The sequence below is a fragment of the Cherax quadricarinatus genome, chromosome 5, assembly GCF_038502225.1.
Source record: "Cherax quadricarinatus isolate ZL_2023a chromosome 5, ASM3850222v1, whole genome shotgun sequence".
Lineage (NCBI taxonomy): Eukaryota > Metazoa > Arthropoda > Malacostraca > Decapoda > Parastacidae > Cherax > Cherax quadricarinatus.
Window position 1 is genome coordinate 1,768,089 of NC_091296.1, and position 19,242 is coordinate 1,787,330.

The window sequence follows — 19,242 nt, forward strand, 5'->3', positions numbered from 1 at the left end:
TTTAAAGACTTCTCTATTTTACTGTGTAAGAAAAGGTTAAGTTTATGTATTAACATTTACACATGGGAATATAATACAATCACCACATGCACTGCTCCTTACCACTAATCCAGTACACAAAAAAATACTTATCAGTGGAGCACTAGTTTGTATCAAAGGTGCAATCAGCCTACCTCACAGAAATGTTCATACTGACTTGCCTAGGAGTGCAACAGGAACATAGTATAACAGTTGCTACTGAATATCTATATATAAAAAAAAAAAAGGGGGGAGGGGGGGGGCATTTTTAAAAGTTCCTTTGGGAAAAATAAGTTTAAAATGCAACAAATAACATATTTGTTACAGTAAAATTTCAAAGCATGAAACTGAAGAATTATCTCGCCAAATAGCCTCAATGCCCTCAGCCCTTTCTTCCCAAATACGGAATGCTCACCGCCTGCATATATTATTTCTAGTCTTATATTTTTAGTCCATTGTAGCATCTGCTGTTAAACTTGGCTCTTAATCACATTCCTGAAGGGGCTTAATGCCCTGGACCCTCAATTCACTGCACCCATACTTTAGAAAACAACTGGGATGTACAGGGGCAATTTTTCAAGGCTTCATTGCATGATGCACATTATAATATTTAAGTCTCTGACCATTAACTTAGTCAATATTTCCAAAGACACCCACTCATGAATGCATCTTCAATATACATTTTATTAACTTCACACAAACCACTCATGAATGGTACACTAATTCCTCCTGCAAGTAGATTGATTCTTCCTGAAGCTGTTTCTTCCCAATGGGAATAGGAGAAGCTTTACGAGTACAAATCATCATCCTCTCCATCTGCACCAAAGTTTCCACCATGGCTGCTGCCTCCCTGGCCTTGCTGGTCTGGAAATCTGAAATTAGAGCCAAACCCTCGACTCTGCTGCAGCGTCTGGGAGAACATCTCATATTTGCGAATGTCGTTGTCAGAGACTGAACGGCGGGCATACTTCATAGCTTCCTCAAAGTGATCCCGAGTTATCTCTGGTACAGGATCCTCTTCCTCCATCTATTAAAAATTATTTAGAACAGATTAGTAACACTAAAATTTTTAGGATAAAGCCAAAGGCACTTAAAAAACAAAGCCAGATTTAAAAATGTAGCTTATACATTTTGTCAAATGTCACCCTGTATTTAACATATAATTTATTTCTGAAAAAACTTTCAATACTAACATCCATATTGTCTCCAGCAGCTCTCTCTCTCTCCCGCTTTATGTCTGCTTCAATAGCCTGCCGAATTGCCAGTTTGCAAGCCCTCTGGCAAATTTCTGTTAAATCAGCACCAGAGAATCCATGGGACACTTTGGCAAGATATTCCAGATCAACTCTCTGAAATAAATATTTTCATAAGGAATGAAGAAACCTCAAGGATGCATTAATTGTATTGAACAATATTGTACGTATATCCAGCATAAACTAAGGGAGGAGGAAGTTAGGGTGAGATATGAACAACTATTGGAAGAAAGGTTGGATAGTGAAAGTATGAGTAGTGGAGGGATTGAAGAGGGCTGGAATAGTTTTAAAAATGCAGTATTAGAATGTGGGGCAGAAGTTTGTGGCTATAGGAGGGTGGGTGCAGGAGGAAAGGAGTGATTGGTGGAATGAAGTAAAGGGTGTGATAAAAGAGAAAAAGGTAGCTTATGAGAGGTTTTTACAAAGCAGAAGTGTCATAAGGAGAGCAGAGTATATGGAGAGTAAAAGAAAGGTGAAGAGAGTGGTGAGTGCAAAAGGAGAGCAGATGACAAAGTGGGAGAGGCACTGTCAAGAAATTTTGATGAAAATAAGAAAAAATTTTGGAGTGAGAAATAAGTTAAGAAAGCCTAGGAACTTTTAAATGTCAATGAAGAAAGAGGTGGTAATTTCATGCACTGGCCAGGAAGGTGTAACATCCTTTAGGAGTGAAGAAGAGCAGGATGTGAGTGTGGGAAAGATGCACGAGGCATTACATAAAACGAAAGGGGGTAAAGCAGCTGGAACTGACGGGATAATGACAAAAATGTTAAAAGCAAGGGGAGTATAGTGTTGGAGTGGTTGGTATTTTTGTTTAATATATGTATGAAAGAGGGAAAGGTACATAGGGATTGACAGAGAGCATGTATAGTTCCTTTATATAAAGGGAAGGGGGAGGAAAGAGACTAAAAATTACAGAGGAATGAGTTTACTGAGTATACCAGTAAAAGTGTACGGTAGGGTTATTGTTGAAAGAATGAGGTAAGACAGAATGTAGGATTGTGGATAAGCAAGGAGGTTTTAGAGTGGGTAGGGGATGTGCAGATCAAGTGTTTACATTGAAGCATGTATATGAACAGTATTTAGATAAAGGCAGGGAAGTTTTCATAGCATTTATGGATTTAGAAAAGGCATATGATCGAGTGGATAGGGGAGCAATGTGGCAAATGCTGTAAAGAGTTTTTATAAGGATAGTGAGGCTCAGGTTAGGGTGTGTAGGAGAGAGGGAGATTACTTCCCGGTAAAAGTAGGTCTTAGGGATGTGTAATGTCACTATGGTTGTTTAATATATTTATAGATGGGGTTGTAAAAGAAGTAAATGCTAGGGTGTTGTGGAGAGGGGTGGGATTAAATTATGGGGAATCAAATACAAAATGGGAGTTGACGCAGTTACTTTTTGCTGATGATACTGTGCTTATGGGAGATTCTAGAGAGAAGTTGCAAAGGTTAGTAGACGAGTTTGGGAGGGTGTGTAAAGGTAGCAAGTTGAAAGTGAACATAGATAAGTGTCAAGTGATGAGGGTATCAAATGATTTAGATAAAGAAAAACTGGATATCATATTGGAGAGGAGTATGGCAGAAGTGAATGTTTTCATATATTTGGGAGTTGACTTGTCAGCGGATGGGTTTATGAAGGCTGAGGTTAACCAGAGAAGTGGTGAAGGAAAAAAGGCAAGTGGTGCATTGAGGTATCTTTTTTTTTTTTTAAACAAGTCGGCCGTCTCCCACCGAGGCAGGAGGTATCTATGGAGACAAAAAACATAATCCACGGAGACAAAGAAGGTAATGTACAAAAGTATAGTGGTGCCAACGCTCTTATATGGGTGTGAAACTTGGGTTGCAAATGCTGCAGCGAGGAGGCAGCTAGAGCCAGTGGAGGTGTCCTGTCTAAGGGCAATGTGTGGTGTAAATATTATGCAGAGAATTCAGTGTGTGGAAATTAGGTGGTCATGAGGAGTTACTATTAAGAGGGATGAAGAGGGGTTGTTCAGGTGATTTGGTCATTTAGAGAGAATGGATTCAAGTAGAATGACTTGTAGAGTGTATAAATCTGTAGGGGAAGGAAGGCAGGGTAGGGGTCATCCTCAAAAAGGTTGGAGAGAGGGGGTAAAGGAGGTTTTGTGGGCGAGGGGCTTGGACTTCTAGCAAGCACGTGTGAGCGTGTTAGATAGGAGTGAATGGAGACGAATGGTTTTTGGGACCTGACGAGCTGTTGGAGTGTGAGCAGGGTAATATTTAGTGAAGGGATTCAGGAAAACCAGTTATTTTTATATAACCAGACTGGAGTCCTGGATATGGGAAGTACAATGCCTGCACTTAAATAACAAAAAGGCACAATACCGTGACTGGAACGATACACAAATAACCCGCACACAAAAGACAGAAGCTTACGACGACGTTTCGGTCCGACTTGGACCATTGACAAAGTCACACTAACAGAGGTGGAGCAGGACGGCTATATATAGGCAGGAAGAGGTGGAGGTAGTAGTAGTGGTAGTACTACTACTACCTCCACCTCTTCCTGCCTATCTATAGCCGTCCTGCTCCACCTCTGTTAGTGTGACTGTCAATGGTCCAAGTCGGACCGAAACGTCGTCGTAAGCTTCTGTCTTTTATGTGCGGGTTATTTGTGTATAATGCCTGCACTTTAAAGGAGGGGTTTGGGATATTGGCAGTTTAGAGGGGTTATATATGCTTCTAAACTGTTGTATCTGGGTACCTCTGCAAAGACAGTGATTATGTGTGAGTGAGGTGAAAGTGTTGAATGATGAAAGTATTGTCTTTTTGGGGATTTTTTTTCTTTCTTTTTGGGTCACCCTGCCTCGGTGGGAGACTGCCGACTTGTTGAAGGAGAGAGAGAAAAAATCCAGTATTCAAATAAGGAAAAGAAACAAGCATTCTACCTTTGACACTGGGGATTTCCTCAAGCACGCCTTCAGGATCTGCACTCTAGACTTTTCATCGGGGAGAGGTATGTAGATCAACTGGTCCAGACGCCCAGGTCGTAAAATGGCTGGATCAATAATATCAGGTCGGTTTGTTGCACCAATGATGAAGACATTCTTTTTGGCTCCCATACCATCCATTTCTGTTAGTACCTACCAAAACAAATGTTTTATGTCATTCAGATTATAATATTAAAACATTTATGAAAATTACTCTCAGAGGAAAGCTTAATACAGTATGAACTCAAAAAGTCATGCAGAATGTTAAAACAAATACCCCTAACAAGCATTCACCTTCAAATAAGGGTCAGTACACATTACCTTTACTAGCTTGTACTCTCCACTGCTAAATCAATTAGTGATATTAGCTAACAACTATGTTTTTTAATATTCAGCAATCTCGTTTAAGAGTCCCCTCTCATTATTTATAAAATACTGTACTTGTTACCTGTGAAAATGTTAATTCAAGGGAAATTTGAGTATCTACTCTATTAAAGGATTTCACTAAGTTATCTCTGCAAAAAAATAATTACTGCTTTCAGTAACCTACCACTTATTCTACACACTGCAACATCTGCCACATTGCTTCCCTATCCACCCTAAGAACTTTTCTAAAAGCAAAAATGCAATAGTGCATTACTCTTAAGTATTGTTCACTTATATTCTTCAATGCAAACATTTGGTCTACACATCCCTACCATTCCTAAATCCTCCCTGATCTACTGAAATACTAATCGGTCTTACCCTTAACTCTCAATAATTATTCTACCACATACTTACCCAGTACACTCAACAGGCTTATTTCCCTAAAATTTGTACACTTTTGTCCCCCACATCACCTTATACAAAGGAACTGTGCATATACTAAGATTTATTTGAAAAATGTACTTTTTTAAAACAAAATTTAATTATAATCTCACCTGATTTATGACTCGATCAGCAGCACCACCTGCATCACCTGCAGAGCCACCTCGAGCCTTGGCAATGCTGTCCAACTCGTCAAAGAACAAGACACACGGAGCTGCTGCACGAGCCTGTAAATGTACATATTGTGGTCAACTTGTTCTGAGCAATTACAGTGGTCTCTCAATAATCATCGGGCTTGATAGTCGTCCTTTTCGGAAATCGTCGCATTATTTTAATCCAAACATTGGCTCGCAAATGGTCAGTCAACTCGCTAATCATTGTTCGTCCTGTACACATACTCACGGCTCTGAGCCGCCTTGGCCTCCTTTCCCAGCCAGTGTGCCATTGTTTACCAGTGAGCGACGGTCCCCTCACTTGTTCATACGAAATATTTCATAATACATGTTCCATTCATTTTAGTGCTTGCAAGTGCTAAGTAAGCTACCATGGCTCCAAAGAAAGCTCCTAGTGCCAAGCCTTTGGTAAAGAAGGTGAGAAATACAATTGAATTTAAGAAAAACATCATTGAACAATACGAAAGCGGCGTACGTGTGGCCGAACTGGCCAGGATGTGTAACAAACCCCATACAACCATATCTTCCATTGTGGCAAAGAAAAAGGAAGCTGTTGTTGCTTGGAGAAAATTGTGGCCAGATTGTGTCCACAAGAGGGATTTTGAAGGGTTTGTGGCTGACCCTGATGAGTCTATGTCAGTTGTGAAATCTACTGTGGCATTGGGGAGTTTCATGGGGTTGGACGCGAGTTTGGAGGATGTGGAAGAGTTGGTGGAGGACCACAAAGAAGAGCTAACCACTGAGGGGCTGCAAGAGCTTCAACAGGAACAGCAACAGACTGCAGCTCAGAATCTTACTGCAGAGGAGGAAGAGAGATGGAAGAAGGTGCCTTCTTCAGAAATTAAGGAGATTTTTGAAATGTGGGGTAGGATGAAAAGATTTATGGAGAAACATCACCCGGAGAAGGATGTTGCAAGCCATATCGGCAACTTGTACAGTGACAGAGTCTTGGCCCATTTTAGGGAAGTTTTAAAGAGACGCCAAAAACAGAGCTCTCTGAACACTTTTTTTTTTGCGAGACAGGACTCGTGACTCAAGCTGGTCCTAGTGGCATTAAGATACAGAGAGAAGATGTATGTAACCCCAGAAAAGGACTTGGTACCTGAGGTGCTGATGGAAGGGGATTCCTCTTCCAAACAGTAACTAATCCAATCTCTCGTCTCCTCCAGTCTTCCATACACTAAGAAGAATTGCCAAAAAAGGTAAGTGTTATACTGTTAATGTTTCATTCATCATGTCCCATTGTATTGTTTATGTACTACATCTATATTTCATGTAAAAAATGTTTTGTTTTAATACTTCTGGGTGTCAGAAACGGATTAATTGTATTTACATTATTTCTTAGGGGGAAAATTTATTTGAAAATTGTCTATTTCGATAATCGTCGCGCTTCCAGGAACGCATTAACGACGATAAACGAGGATTAGTGGACGAATTTGGGAGTGTGACTAAAGATAGAAAGTTGAAAGTGAACATAGAAAAGAGTAAGGTGATGAGAGTATCAAATGATTTAAAGAGAAATTGGATATCAAATTGGGGAGAAGTATGGAAGAAGTGAATGCTTCCAGATATTTGGGAGTTGACGTGTCAGAGGATGGATTTATGAAGGATGAGGTTAATCATAGAATTGATCAAGGAAAAAAGGCGAGTGGTGCATTGAGGTATATGTGGAGGCAAAAATTGTTATCTATGGAGGCAAAGAAGGCAATGTATGAAAGTATAGTAGTACCAACACTCTTATATGGGTGTGAAGCTTGGGTTGTAAATGCTGCAGCGAGGAGGCGGTTGGAGGCAGTGGAGATGTCCTGTCTAAGGGCAATGTGTGGTGTAAATATTATGCAGAAAATTCTAAGTGTGGAAATTAGGAGAAGGTGTGGAGTTAATAAAAGTGTTAGTCAGAGGGCTGAAGAGGGTTTGTTGAGGTGGTTTGGTCATTTAGAGAGAATGTATCAAAGTAGAATGACATGGAGAGCATATAAATCTGTAGGGGAAGGAAGGCGGGGCAGGGGTCATCCTCGAAAAAGTTGGAGGAAGTGGGTAAATGAGGTGTGGGCGAGGGGTTAGGACTTCCAGCAAGCGTGCGCGAGCGTGTTAGATAAGAGTGAATGGAGACAAATGGTATTTGGGACCTAACGAGCTGTTGGAGTGTGAGCAGGGTAATATTTAGTGAAGGGATTCAGAGAGGCACTGTCAAGAAATTTTAATGAAAATAAGAAAAAATTTTGGAGTGAGTTAAACAAGTTAAGAAAGCCTAGGGAAAGTATGGATATGTCAGTTAAAAACAGAGTAGGGGAGTTAGTAGATGGGGAGAGGGAGGTATTAGGTAGATGGCGAGAATATTTTGAGGAACTTTTAAATGTTAAGGAAGAAAGGCGGTAATTTCATGCACTGGCCAGGGAGGTATACCATCTTTTAGGAGTGAAGAAGAGCAGAATGTAAGTGTGGTGGAGGTACGTGAGGCATTACGTAGAATGAAAGGGGGTAAAGCAGCTGGAACTGATGGGATCATGACAGAAATGTTAAAAGCAGGGGGGGACAGTGTTGGAGTGGTTGGTACTTTTGTTTAATAAATGTATGAAAGAGGGGAAGGTACCTAGGGATTTGCGGAGAGCATGTATAGTCCCTTTATATAAAGGGAAAGGGGACAAAAGAGATTGTAAAAATTATAGAGGAATAAGTTTACTGAGTATACCAGGAAAAGTATACGGTAGGGTTATAATTGAAAGAATTAGAGGTAAGACAGAATGTAGGATTGCGGATGAGCAGGGAGGCTTCAGAGTGGGTAGGGGATGCGTAGATCAAGTGTTTACATTGAAGCATATATGTGAACAGTATTTAGATAAAAGTAGGGAAGTTTTTATTGCATTTATGGATTTAGAAAAGGCATATGATAGAGTGGATAGAGGAGCAATGTGGCAGATGTTGCAAGTACAGTGGACCCCCGGTTAACGATATTTTTTCACTCCAGAAGTATGTTCAGGTGCCAGTACTGACCGAATTTGTTCCCATAAGGAATATTGTGAAGTAGATTAGTCCATTTCAGACCCCCAAACATACACATACAAACGCACTTACATAAATACACTTACATAATTGGTCGCATTCGGAGGTGATCGTTATGCGGGGGTCCACTGTATATGGAATAGGTGGTAAGTTACTAAATGCTGTAAAGTGTTTTTATGAGGATAGTGAGGCTCAGGTTAGGGTGTGTAGAAGAGAGGGAGAATACTTCCCGGTAAAAGTAGGTCTTAGACAGGGATGTGTAATGTCACCATGTTTAATATATTTATAGATGGGGTTGTAAAAGAAGTAAATGCTAGGGTGTTCGGGAGAGGGGTGGGATTAAATTATGGGGAATCAAATTCAAAATGGGAATTGACACAGTTACTTTTTGCTGATGATACTGTGCTTATGGGAGATTCTAAAGAAAAATTAGAAAGGTTAGTGGATGAGTTTGAGAATGTGTGTAAAGGTAGAAAGTTTAAAGTGAACATAGAAAAGAGTAAGGTGATGAGGGTATCAAATGATTTAGATAAAGAAAAATTGGATATCAAATTGGGGAGGAGGAGTATGGAAGAAGTGAATGTTTTCAGATACTTGGGAGTTGACGTGTCGGCAGATAGATTTAAAAAGGATGAGGTTAATCATAGAATTGATGAGGGAAAAAAGGTGAGTGGTGCGTTGAGGTATATGTGGAGTCAAAAAACGTTATCTATGGAGGCAAAGAAGGGAATGTATGAAAGTATAGTAGTACCAACACTCTTATATGGATGTGAAGCTTGGGTGGTAAATGCAGCAGCGAGGAGACGGTTGGAGGCAGTGGAGATGTCCTGTCTAAGGGCAATGTGTGGTGTAAATATTATGCAGAAAATTCGGAGTGTGGAAATTAGGAGAAGGTGTGGAGTTAATAAAAGCATTAGTCAGAGGGCAGAAGAGGGGTTGTTGAGGTGGTTTGGTCATTTAGAGAGAATGGATCAAAGTAGAATGACATGGAAAGCATATAAATCTATAGGGGAAGGAAGGAGGGGTAGGGGTCGTCCTCGAAAGGGTTGGAAAGAGGGGGTAAAGGAGGTTTTGAGGGCTAGGGGCTTGGACTTCCAGCAAGCGTGCATGAGCGTATTAGATAGGAGTGAATGGAGGCGAATGATACTTGGGACCTGACGATCTGTTGGAGTGTGAGCAGGGTAATATTTAGTGAAGGGATTCAGGGAAACCGGTTATTTTCATATAGTCGGACTTGAGTCCTGGAAATGGGAAGTACAATGCCTGCACTTTAAAGGAGGGGTTTGGGATATTGGCAGTTTGGAGGGATATGTTGTGTATCTTTATACGTATATGCTTCTGAACTGTTGTATTCTGAGCACCTCTGGAAAAGCAGTGATAATGTGTGAGTGTGGTGAGTGTTGAATGATGATGAAAGTATTTTCTTTTTGGGGATTTTCTTTCTTTTTTGGGTCACCCTGCCTCGGTGGGAGACGGCCGACTTGTTGAGAGAGAAAAAAAAAAAAAATCAGAGAAACTGGTTATTTTTATATAGCCGGACTTGTATCCTGGAAATGGGAAGTACAATGCCTGCACTCTAATGGAGGGGTTCGGGATATTAGCAGTTTGGAGGGATATGTTGGGTATCTTCATATGTATATGCTTCTAAACTGTTGTGTCCTGAGCACCTCTGCAAAATCAGTGATTATGTGTGAGTGAGGTGAAAGTGTTGAATGATGATGATGAAAGTATTTTCTTTTTGGGGATTTTCTTGCTTTTTGGGTCACCCTGCCTCGGTGGGAGACGGCCGACTTGTTGAAAAGAACAAAAAAAAAATTATATATATATAATGTCGTGCCGAATATGTAAAACTGGTCAATTAGCAAGAACTCATTTAAAATTAAGCCCTTTCTAAAATTTTCTCTTATAAGTTTAAAGATATATTTTTTCATTAATGTTAATGCAAAAATTTTTAATTTTGCACCAAAAGAATCTTAGAAAACTTACCTAACCTTATTATAACAAGAACAATTTATTTTAGCCTAACCCAACTATATATATTTTAGATTTGTTTACAATAATTTAATACTAAACAAACACAGTGAAATATATTTTTTTAGTTAGGTTCAGAATGACTTTGGCGAAATTATTGCATACACAAATTTTCGCTTGTCCTATATGGCAAGATGAGCGTTGCTATTTAAGCCAAGATTGCAAGTTCTGCCTATTCGGCACGACATATATATATATTTAGGCCAGTACACATAAGTACTGTATACATTTACTTTGTTACTTTTGTTTATAAATTCAATAACCAATTAAGCCAACTGAAATGACGATTTTATTTTTTTTTAACAAGTAGGCCATCTCCCACCGAGGAAGGGAGACCCACAAAGAAAGAAAATCCCCAAAAAGCTTGCTGGATGCACTAACCCCCAACACACTAAGCCTCCTTTACCCCCCTCCTTCCAATTGCTCCTGAGACAACCCCTACCACTCCTACCTTCCAACCCAGATTTATACACCCTACAAGTTAAACTCTCCCTCTCCATCCTCTGTAAAAACCAAAATCACCTCAATCCCTTCTCAGCCCTCTGAATTATACCCTGTGTAACCCCACACTGTAATTGTTATGCTCCAAATTCTGTACATAATATTCACACCACACACTGATCAACATAACATCTCCACTGTCTCTTGCCAGCTCCTTCCCATGCCAAACACCCATATAAAAGAATCAGCACCACTATACTCAGGTACTTTTTTTTTTTTTCCTTCATAGAAAATTTTTGTCCACAGATGCCTCACAACACTGCCTATCCTTCCCCCCCTCTTATCATTTCTATGGCTCACTTTGTTTTTTCTAGACCAATCTACTGAAATGTCTACTCCAAAACATCAAAACTAGATGATCCAAAAAAATGAAGTATATTCACCATCATGCATTCAATCACTGTCTTGCCTGAAAGTGCAGACATTGTAATTTCAGATTACCTTCTGACTGCAACATCCTCACCCCTCCTTCAGAATGTAGACACTGCCTTTTCCACCTGCAGGGCTATGTCCAGCTGTTTCCCCTAAATCCCTTAACAAATGTCACCATGCTTGCACTCCAAAAGCATCTACATTACCTCCTATCTTAACATGCTTACACAAGCTGGATGCTCAATCCCCTAAAACTCAAATCCTCTTTTAAACCCACACTGTAACCATTCTAGGATGACCCCTACCCCCTGCAACCTTCCACTTAGATCGATACATAACATCTATTAGCATTACCCTGATTTCTGTTTTTTTTGGGGCAGGTGAAAAACAAGAATGGGCAAATGTTAAGAGAATTGTAGGGTCAAGGACATTCATTGGGAGATCAGCTTTGTAAAACTTCACATGCACTAGTATTACATCAAATTTTAACCACCAGACTAGGCAAGCTAACCTTGGGCTTTTAAATGTTAAGTTTATTACATGCTGTGGCCTCCTTTCTCCATTACATATGATTAAGAAAATGTTGGACACAAAAAGTGATCACTCAAAATATAGCAATGACAATGTAGACTCACCTTATCAAAGACATCTCTCACATTAGCTTCTGATTCACCAAACCACATGGTAAGCAGCTCTGGACCCTTGATGGAGATGAAGTTAGCTTGACACTCATTAGCAATAGCCTTTGCTAACAGGGTTTTACCTAAGTAAGAGTAAACAAGTGAAAAACTAAATTCTTACACAATTAACACGCTACAGATTAAGAAATTGTCTAAGCAGTAGACCACTCTATGCTCCTCTCGTATCTTTCAATACACGATATAACAGACAAAAGTAAAGGATGTGAAAAGCTATCAATGGATTATTGCAATAATGACTGACAAAAAGTACACAACAGTAAGGTTTAATGCTGCAACCCCCAATCCTGAGGTATCTCCTGGTGTATATAAAAAAAAAAAAAAAAACTTATGAAATGGAGAATCTTTTCCCGGTTGTAATGACACCAAAAGAACGAAATTCAATGGAAAACTGACAGAATTACGTTCTCACGAAGTTTGCGACCTCGGCGATATTTACAAATCGGCAATTTCGCTCAATTTGAGCCCTATTTTCGGCTAATTCCATTGTTCCAGTTGACCAAACTCATAGCTATTTCTTTAGAACTCAATTTTTTCTATCGCTTGAGGACAAGAAACTGCCCATTTACCGATTTCAACTACCCAATAACGTGGTCAGAAATTTGCAATTTGGCCAATTTCACGAGAGAGAATGGAGCGAAACAGAATGACTTCAAGAGTGTAACAGTCTGTAGTGGAAGGGAGACGGGGTAGGGGTCAGCCTAGGAAAGGTTGGAGGGAGGGGATAAAGGAGGTTTTGTGTGCGAGGGGCTTGGACTTCCAGCAGGCATGCACGAGCGTGTTTGATAGAAGTGAATGGAGACAAATGGTTTTTAATACTTGACGTGCTGTTGGAGTGTGAGCAAAGTAACATTTATGAAGGGATTCAGGGAAACCGGCAGGTCGGACTTGAGTCCTGGAGATGGGAAGTACAATGCCTGCACTCTGAAGGAGGGGTGCTAATGTTGCAGTTTAAAAACTGTAGTGTAAAGCACCCTTCTGGCAAGACAGTGATGGAGTGAATGATGGTGAAAGTTTTTCTTTTTCGGGCCACCCTGCCTTGGTGGGAACCGGCCAGCGTGTTAATAAATAAATAATAAAAAATATGAATTTCAAAAAAAAGGTCCAGAATGAACAATGAAGACATTCCTGGCTCTAAAATAACATTTTCTTTGTTCATCAGTCACGTCTCCAGGCCCCTCTGATATTACTCTTGCTTTCTATTTTGAATTTTTATTCAAACAAAAAATAGATTTACTGTTATGCAGACTACTGTAATACTGTAATAATTGTACAAATAATGTCAACCCATTCATGACTGCATATTAGAATGGCTACTTGGACATTTATTGGACAATGACATCATTTGTTTACTTCTGAACATTGGCAAAAATCAAACATTTCCCCTACTTTAAGCTCCATTTCCAGGTTCATTTTATAGTAAAACCAACCAAAATCACCTCTATTTCTATAATATGTTTTCCAGTCTATCAAACGAGACCAAGAAAACGAGAATACAACCATAAATACTATACGAAAATAGACCATAAAATCGGCAATTAAAAAAAAACGGTCGGAGTTTTTTTTTTTTCTCATTATGCACTGCGTGCTGCAGGATTTTTTTTATATGGTGCACACTGACCACACAGACCCATTCTCTCACATGTGGGCCTACCAGCTTTCTCCTGCTTGATTTGAAACCGCTAGAATTTATGAGTATATATACATCAAACACGGTGGCTCGTAAGACTGAAACAGTCAAAGGGTTAAGACTACTGAATGATGAACCTAGTGCTAGCATGTAAAGCCATCAACAATACATCACATTATTCAAAATTGTTAGGAATATCCCAGTAGATTCAACCAAAATATAATTAAAGGGACTGGTTAATTTAGATGTGGATACTCTTAAGATAAAGTAAATGTTCCCCACCTTGATGTAAGACACCAGTTCATGAATTTTACTAACAATTTAATGTTTTGGCATAAATATGATGCCAGCAATAAGAATAAATTTAAGATTGGAATGAGAGAGCACTCACAGAAGAGCAAAGCTTAAGTTGCAAAATTAAATGCCACTATTGTGAAATTTAACAGGAGGGAATAACCGTGTTAAACACACTTCACTGTATCCCATCAGCACTAAGAGGTCCACTGTTGCCAAAGTTCAAGGTTTTAAAAAATCCTAGCAATGTAGTTCTTATGTCCCTACAATCCTGGTTACAGTGGTCCCTGACAGCTGTAACAATCTGTAGCAATTGTGGAAGCCTACTAATTTCCTCTTAAAACTATTACTTTTCATGACTACAATTTCAACTGATAGTGACAAGATTACAGAATGTGCATACACTACCTGCCTACATAAGATGGCACTGAGAATTATATACATGAAGCAGCAACAGTCGAACCTCCATAATCTGGTTCATTTAAAAAGTTAAACATTAAAACACTAAATAATGTGCAAGATACAGTGGCAAAACATGACCCCCCAATGTGTGGGTTGTATGTTCTCCCCCACCCGGTTTCTACCTCTTCATATGTACTAGAGTTATTTGCAAAAATTTTATCAACATTTTTTTTTTCCATAAAATACAAGATAATGCATTTTTTTTTTCTTTTTTGGTCAAAAGAATATTATCCTTTGCCGGAAAGGTCTTTCTCCATGCAACCTTCTATCACAACAGCTTTATGGGACTTCAGGGATAAATGTGTGTATTAATTCATCTAATTACCACCCTGTAAAACTACCTTGGAAGACCTTTGTAATATTTTTTTAAAATTTATATTATCTTAAAAATGCACATTCAGCTCAAAAAGCCAAACAAAGTTAAATGCCTAATTGAATTTTGGGAAGTTATCATGCAATTAAATTAACCACTTACCACAACCAGGAGGGCCATAGAATAGTACCCCCTTGCTGGGAGTCATGCCAAACTTCAGGAATTTGTCTGGGTGCTCCACAGGATACTGGACAAGCTCCTATGTTGAAGATAATAATCAGGATGAGGACATAACATGGAAAAAGCCATTTTGAAAGCATAAAACTCAGCTTATAACTAAATACCGTAATGTACATTATCTTTCACTACAGTCCAAGACATGATCAAACTCGTGTATTTAAGGTTTAGAGGAACTTTGGGGAAAAAATTCCTGCTATATTCTGGAGATATAAAAATGAAAGAAAAGTTACCTGTAACTCTCTCTTGACATTTTCTAAGCCACCAATATCATGCCAGGTAATGTTGGGCACCTCCACTACTGTTTCACGGAGGGCTGATGGTGTGCTCTTACCCATGGCAAACCTGAAGTTCTCCATAGTTACTGCTAGTGAATTAAGTACCTGAAAGAGTCAACCTGTTCAAACCTATGTATTAAATATATAGAAAAAAAATTTAAATTGTATAACATAGAAACATTTGCTTATACAGTATTAATAACATATTGCTGTAACTACACCATCATCATTTTCATTAAAATAATTTTTTGTCTAATTTTCTGTCAGTTGCTACTGAGCTTATTAAATTATACTATATATACACCACTAGTTAATTTATTAATAATGAAACCTGCTAAAAAGTGTTGCTTAAAAGCCCAAACCTCAGCATCAATCTGGTCATCATCAAGATCAATAAGATCCATTTTTTCTCTGATTTGTTGAAGGGCAGCTTCTGAGCACAGAGCAGCCAAATCTGCACCAACATGGCCATGAGTCTCTGCAGCAATCTGTTCTAGGTCAACATCATCGGACAATTTCATGTTCTTAGTGTGGATTCGCAGGACTTCCAGGCGACCTGAGGACACCAACACAAAAATGAGAGTAACTGTTACACACTCGTAACTTTCACAAAACGACTGGCTTCAGTAACTTCCCCTAACATTTCTTGATAGCAATATAATCAGCAGTCAACATTTATGCTAAGTAATCCTCTAAGCCTGATTTATCTTTAGGACTACACCTCACTTTAGCATTCACTTGTGAACACTCACAGTGACATGCTTGTTCTTAAGTGAATGCCTCAAACTGCTGCTTTCAACCTAATGTTAACATCTGCAACACATTCCTCCCTGCTCAATCCTGTCTTATGCTTTTTCTAAATCTACAAATGCAACAGCTTCTTTCCCTTACCAAAGTACTGCTCACTTAAATGATTACTTGCGCACACACACAAACACGAATTCCCAAATTTACTCCATTTGATTTTTTTTTTCAATCATTTATCACACTACCCTATATGCCCAGTATTCTTCATAGTCATGAAAATTATACCAATTTGGAAATGGGATGCATTCTGGTTTGATCCAAGAAAAGGCCTGTTGCTTCAGTGTCTTGGATCAAGAGCCCTTCACTGGCATCAAGGCATCCCTCATGTAAGTGTTAGTCATATATACAGTATTTCTTACACTTGTCTTCTCCTTTTGCACAAAAAAAAAACTCAACCAAATCCTTGTGCACAATGCAATGAATTTTTTTTCTTAACACACTGGCCATCTCCCACCAAGGTAGGGCAACCTGAAAAAGAAACTTTCACTATCATTCACTCCATTACTGTCTTGCCAGAGGTGAGCTCATACTACAGTTCAGATGCTCCTCCCAACTCCACATATCCAGCTAACCGGTACAATGAAATACATTGGGTAAATATGTATGGTGAAGGTAACATGAACAGTGAGAAATCAGCAGGGATTAGTGGGATTAGGAATTAAATCTCAAATGTAGGTGGGTGCATTTCTTTCAAACACTGAACAAATTTGCACATCAGCACTCAGCATTTTATTCTGAATCCCATCCATCCCAGCTTATTTCCCACTTATTATGTTAATTTCTCCATACACATTGGGGGTGATGCATTTCATTCAGTTAATTACAGAAGCACAAGCTTTAGCAACCTTTCATGCCAACCCTAACAAGAGTTTTACTCTTAAATCTCTGAAAATTACAACTCAGACTGTTTCATTGAAAGTTCATTGAAGCATGTCTGTTAGACTAGAAAAACATGTACAAATTAAAAAACTGAAAGACAGTAATGATCCCATTAGTATTCACAGGACAGACAGTGACATTATAATTTTGAACCAAACTGTTAAAACAGACCAAGCAATTAATGCAATTTAAATACAGAGCCAAGTAAAAAGATGACATAAAAAATAACCTCATCACTATGTAAAAAAAAGTACAGTCAAGATCACCATCGTACCTGTGGTGTCTGGAATACTGATGTCAACTTCTCGGTCAAAACGACCAAATCGCCTAAGAGCAGGATCAATAGAGTTAGGCCTGTTTGTGGCAGCCATAACAATAACATGAGAGCGCTGCTTCAAGCCATCCATCAGTGTCAATAGCTGTGATACTATTCGTCGTTCAACTTCTCCATGTGTCTGAAAAGCATCTCCCAATTAATTCCTGCCAAGGACTATAAACTGCTTTATTACTGGAACAAAAACCTGGTTTCTGGGGAAGCTTAACAAAAATTAAAGAATTTTCTGCTACATTACAATAAAATCTTTCTTAAATCCATAGTATATATATAGCATTCTTCCTTCCTTTGCATAACATGTCTTTAGGAAAAACTTAAAATTTTTGCTCTGCAGCTCTGAACAAGTACTACTTAATAACACTACCTGTATTAAATTACTCTTGAATAACACTTTATTAACACATCGGCTGCCTCCCACCAAGTCAGGGTGGCCCAAAAAAGAAAAACTTTCATCATTCACTATCGCTGTATTGCCAGAGGCGCACTTACACAACAGTTATGAAACTGCAACATTACATCCTTCAGAGTGCAGACACTACCTCCCATCTCCAGGCCTCAAGTCTGGCCTGCCAGTTACCTTGAATTCCTTCATAAATGTTACACTCCAACAACATGTCAAGTCCTAAAAACCATTTGTCTCCATTCATTCCTATCTAACATGCTTACACATGCTTGCTGGAAGTCCAAGCCCTATGCACACAAAACCTCCTTTAACCTCTCCCTCCAACCTTTCCTATGCCGACCCCTGCCCCGCCTTCCCTCTACTACAGATATATACACTCTCAAAGTCATTCTATTTTGTTCCATCCTCTCTACATGTCCAAACCACCTCAACAACCCCTCCTCAGCCCTCTGGATAACAGTTTTGGTAATCCCGCACCTCCTCCTAATTTCCAAACTACGAATTCTCTGCATTATATTCACACCACACATTGCCCTCAGACTTGACATCTCCACTGCCTCCAGCCTTCTCCTTGTTGCAACATTCACCACCCATGTTTCACACCCATATAAGAGCGTTGGTATAACTATACTCTCATACATTCCCCTCTTTGCTTCCATGGACAAAGTTCTTTGTCTCCACAAACTCCAAAATGCACCACTCATCTTTTTACCCTCATCAATTCTATGAATCACCTCATCTTACATAGACCCATCTGATGACATGTCAACTCCTAAATCTCTGAATGCATTCACCTCCTCCATACTCTCCCTCCAATCTGATATCCAATCTTTCATCACCTAACTTTATCATCACCTTACTCTGTCCTATAATGACTTAATTTTCTTCTTTTACATACCCTACCAAACTCATCAACCAACCTCTGCAACTTCTCTTCAGAATCTCCCAAAAGCAGTGTCATCAGCAAAGAGCAACTGTGACAACACGCACTGTTAGATTCTTTAACTTTTAACCCCACACCTCTTGCCAACACCCAAGCATTCACTACCTGTATTAAACTACTCCTGAATAATACTACCAGTATTATTAAACTATGTATTTTTGAGATAGACATTTCATTTTAAGATCAGTTTACCTCCCCCCCCCCCATGGATAACCAGTATATACACGAAAAGTCTGCACTTCCACAGATAATAGATAAAATTTATTGCCTGTTTACATTTTAAAACTTTAAATGTTTTATAATCTAATGGATTTATATACACATTACTTTTTTTTATAATTTTCAACACATTTTTAAGATAATCACATGTTAATAAAAATATTCATATGAAAATTGTACACAAATTAACAGTACCTTTTCACGTTTTGGTGCAATGGCATCAATCTCGTCTATGAAAATTATGGCTGGGGAATTTTTTTCTGCCTCTTCAAATGCTTTCCGAAGATTACTTTCAGATTCACCTGGAAAAAGTAAGCACATCATCTACCTACTGATTTAAAGGACAACTACAGACATCACATGATAATTATATTGTGTAGAGATTAGTCTAACAAAAAAAAAAGTGTACTGTTTAAATGTTTCATATTAAAGCTTACAGTGACTAATCATAAAATACCCAGTTGTCTACCTTCATTAAAAGATGATCTTAGGGCATCTTCAAGAACTGTTAGGTAAAAGGTCATGTGAAGCTAATGTGACTTTATTGTGGCAACGTTTCACTCTCCAGGAGCTTCGTCAAGCCATAATGGCTCGTCACCTTGGTTGCACACGCGTCCTTTTACCAAACATGGCTGGTAATTTTAC

General features: G+C 39.0%; 1 protein-coding gene across 1 annotated transcript in view; it reads right to left on the bottom strand.

The window, feature by feature from the left end:
- Positions 1 to 19,242, bottom strand: part of TER94 (Transitional endoplasmic reticulum ATPase TER94) — a 28,466-nt gene continuing 9,224 nt past the window's right edge. The window contains exons 7-16 of the mRNA XM_053771371.2: positions 18,793 to 18,899; positions 16,973 to 17,153; positions 15,375 to 15,568; positions 14,968 to 15,117; positions 14,660 to 14,756; positions 11,736 to 11,863; positions 5,134 to 5,247; positions 4,172 to 4,366; positions 1,212 to 1,367; positions 1 to 1,045 (exon numbers count right to left, since the gene is read on the bottom strand). Coding sequence (XP_053627346.2) covers positions 806 to 1,045; positions 1,212 to 1,367; positions 4,172 to 4,366; positions 5,134 to 5,247; positions 11,736 to 11,863; positions 14,660 to 14,756; positions 14,968 to 15,117; positions 15,375 to 15,568; positions 16,973 to 17,153; positions 18,793 to 18,899 — 1,562 coding nt within the window. The 3' untranslated portion in view covers positions 1 to 805. The remainder of the gene's footprint in view (positions 1,046 to 1,211; positions 1,368 to 4,171; positions 4,367 to 5,133; positions 5,248 to 11,735; positions 11,864 to 14,659; positions 14,757 to 14,967; positions 15,118 to 15,374; positions 15,569 to 16,972; positions 17,154 to 18,792; positions 18,900 to 19,242) is intronic.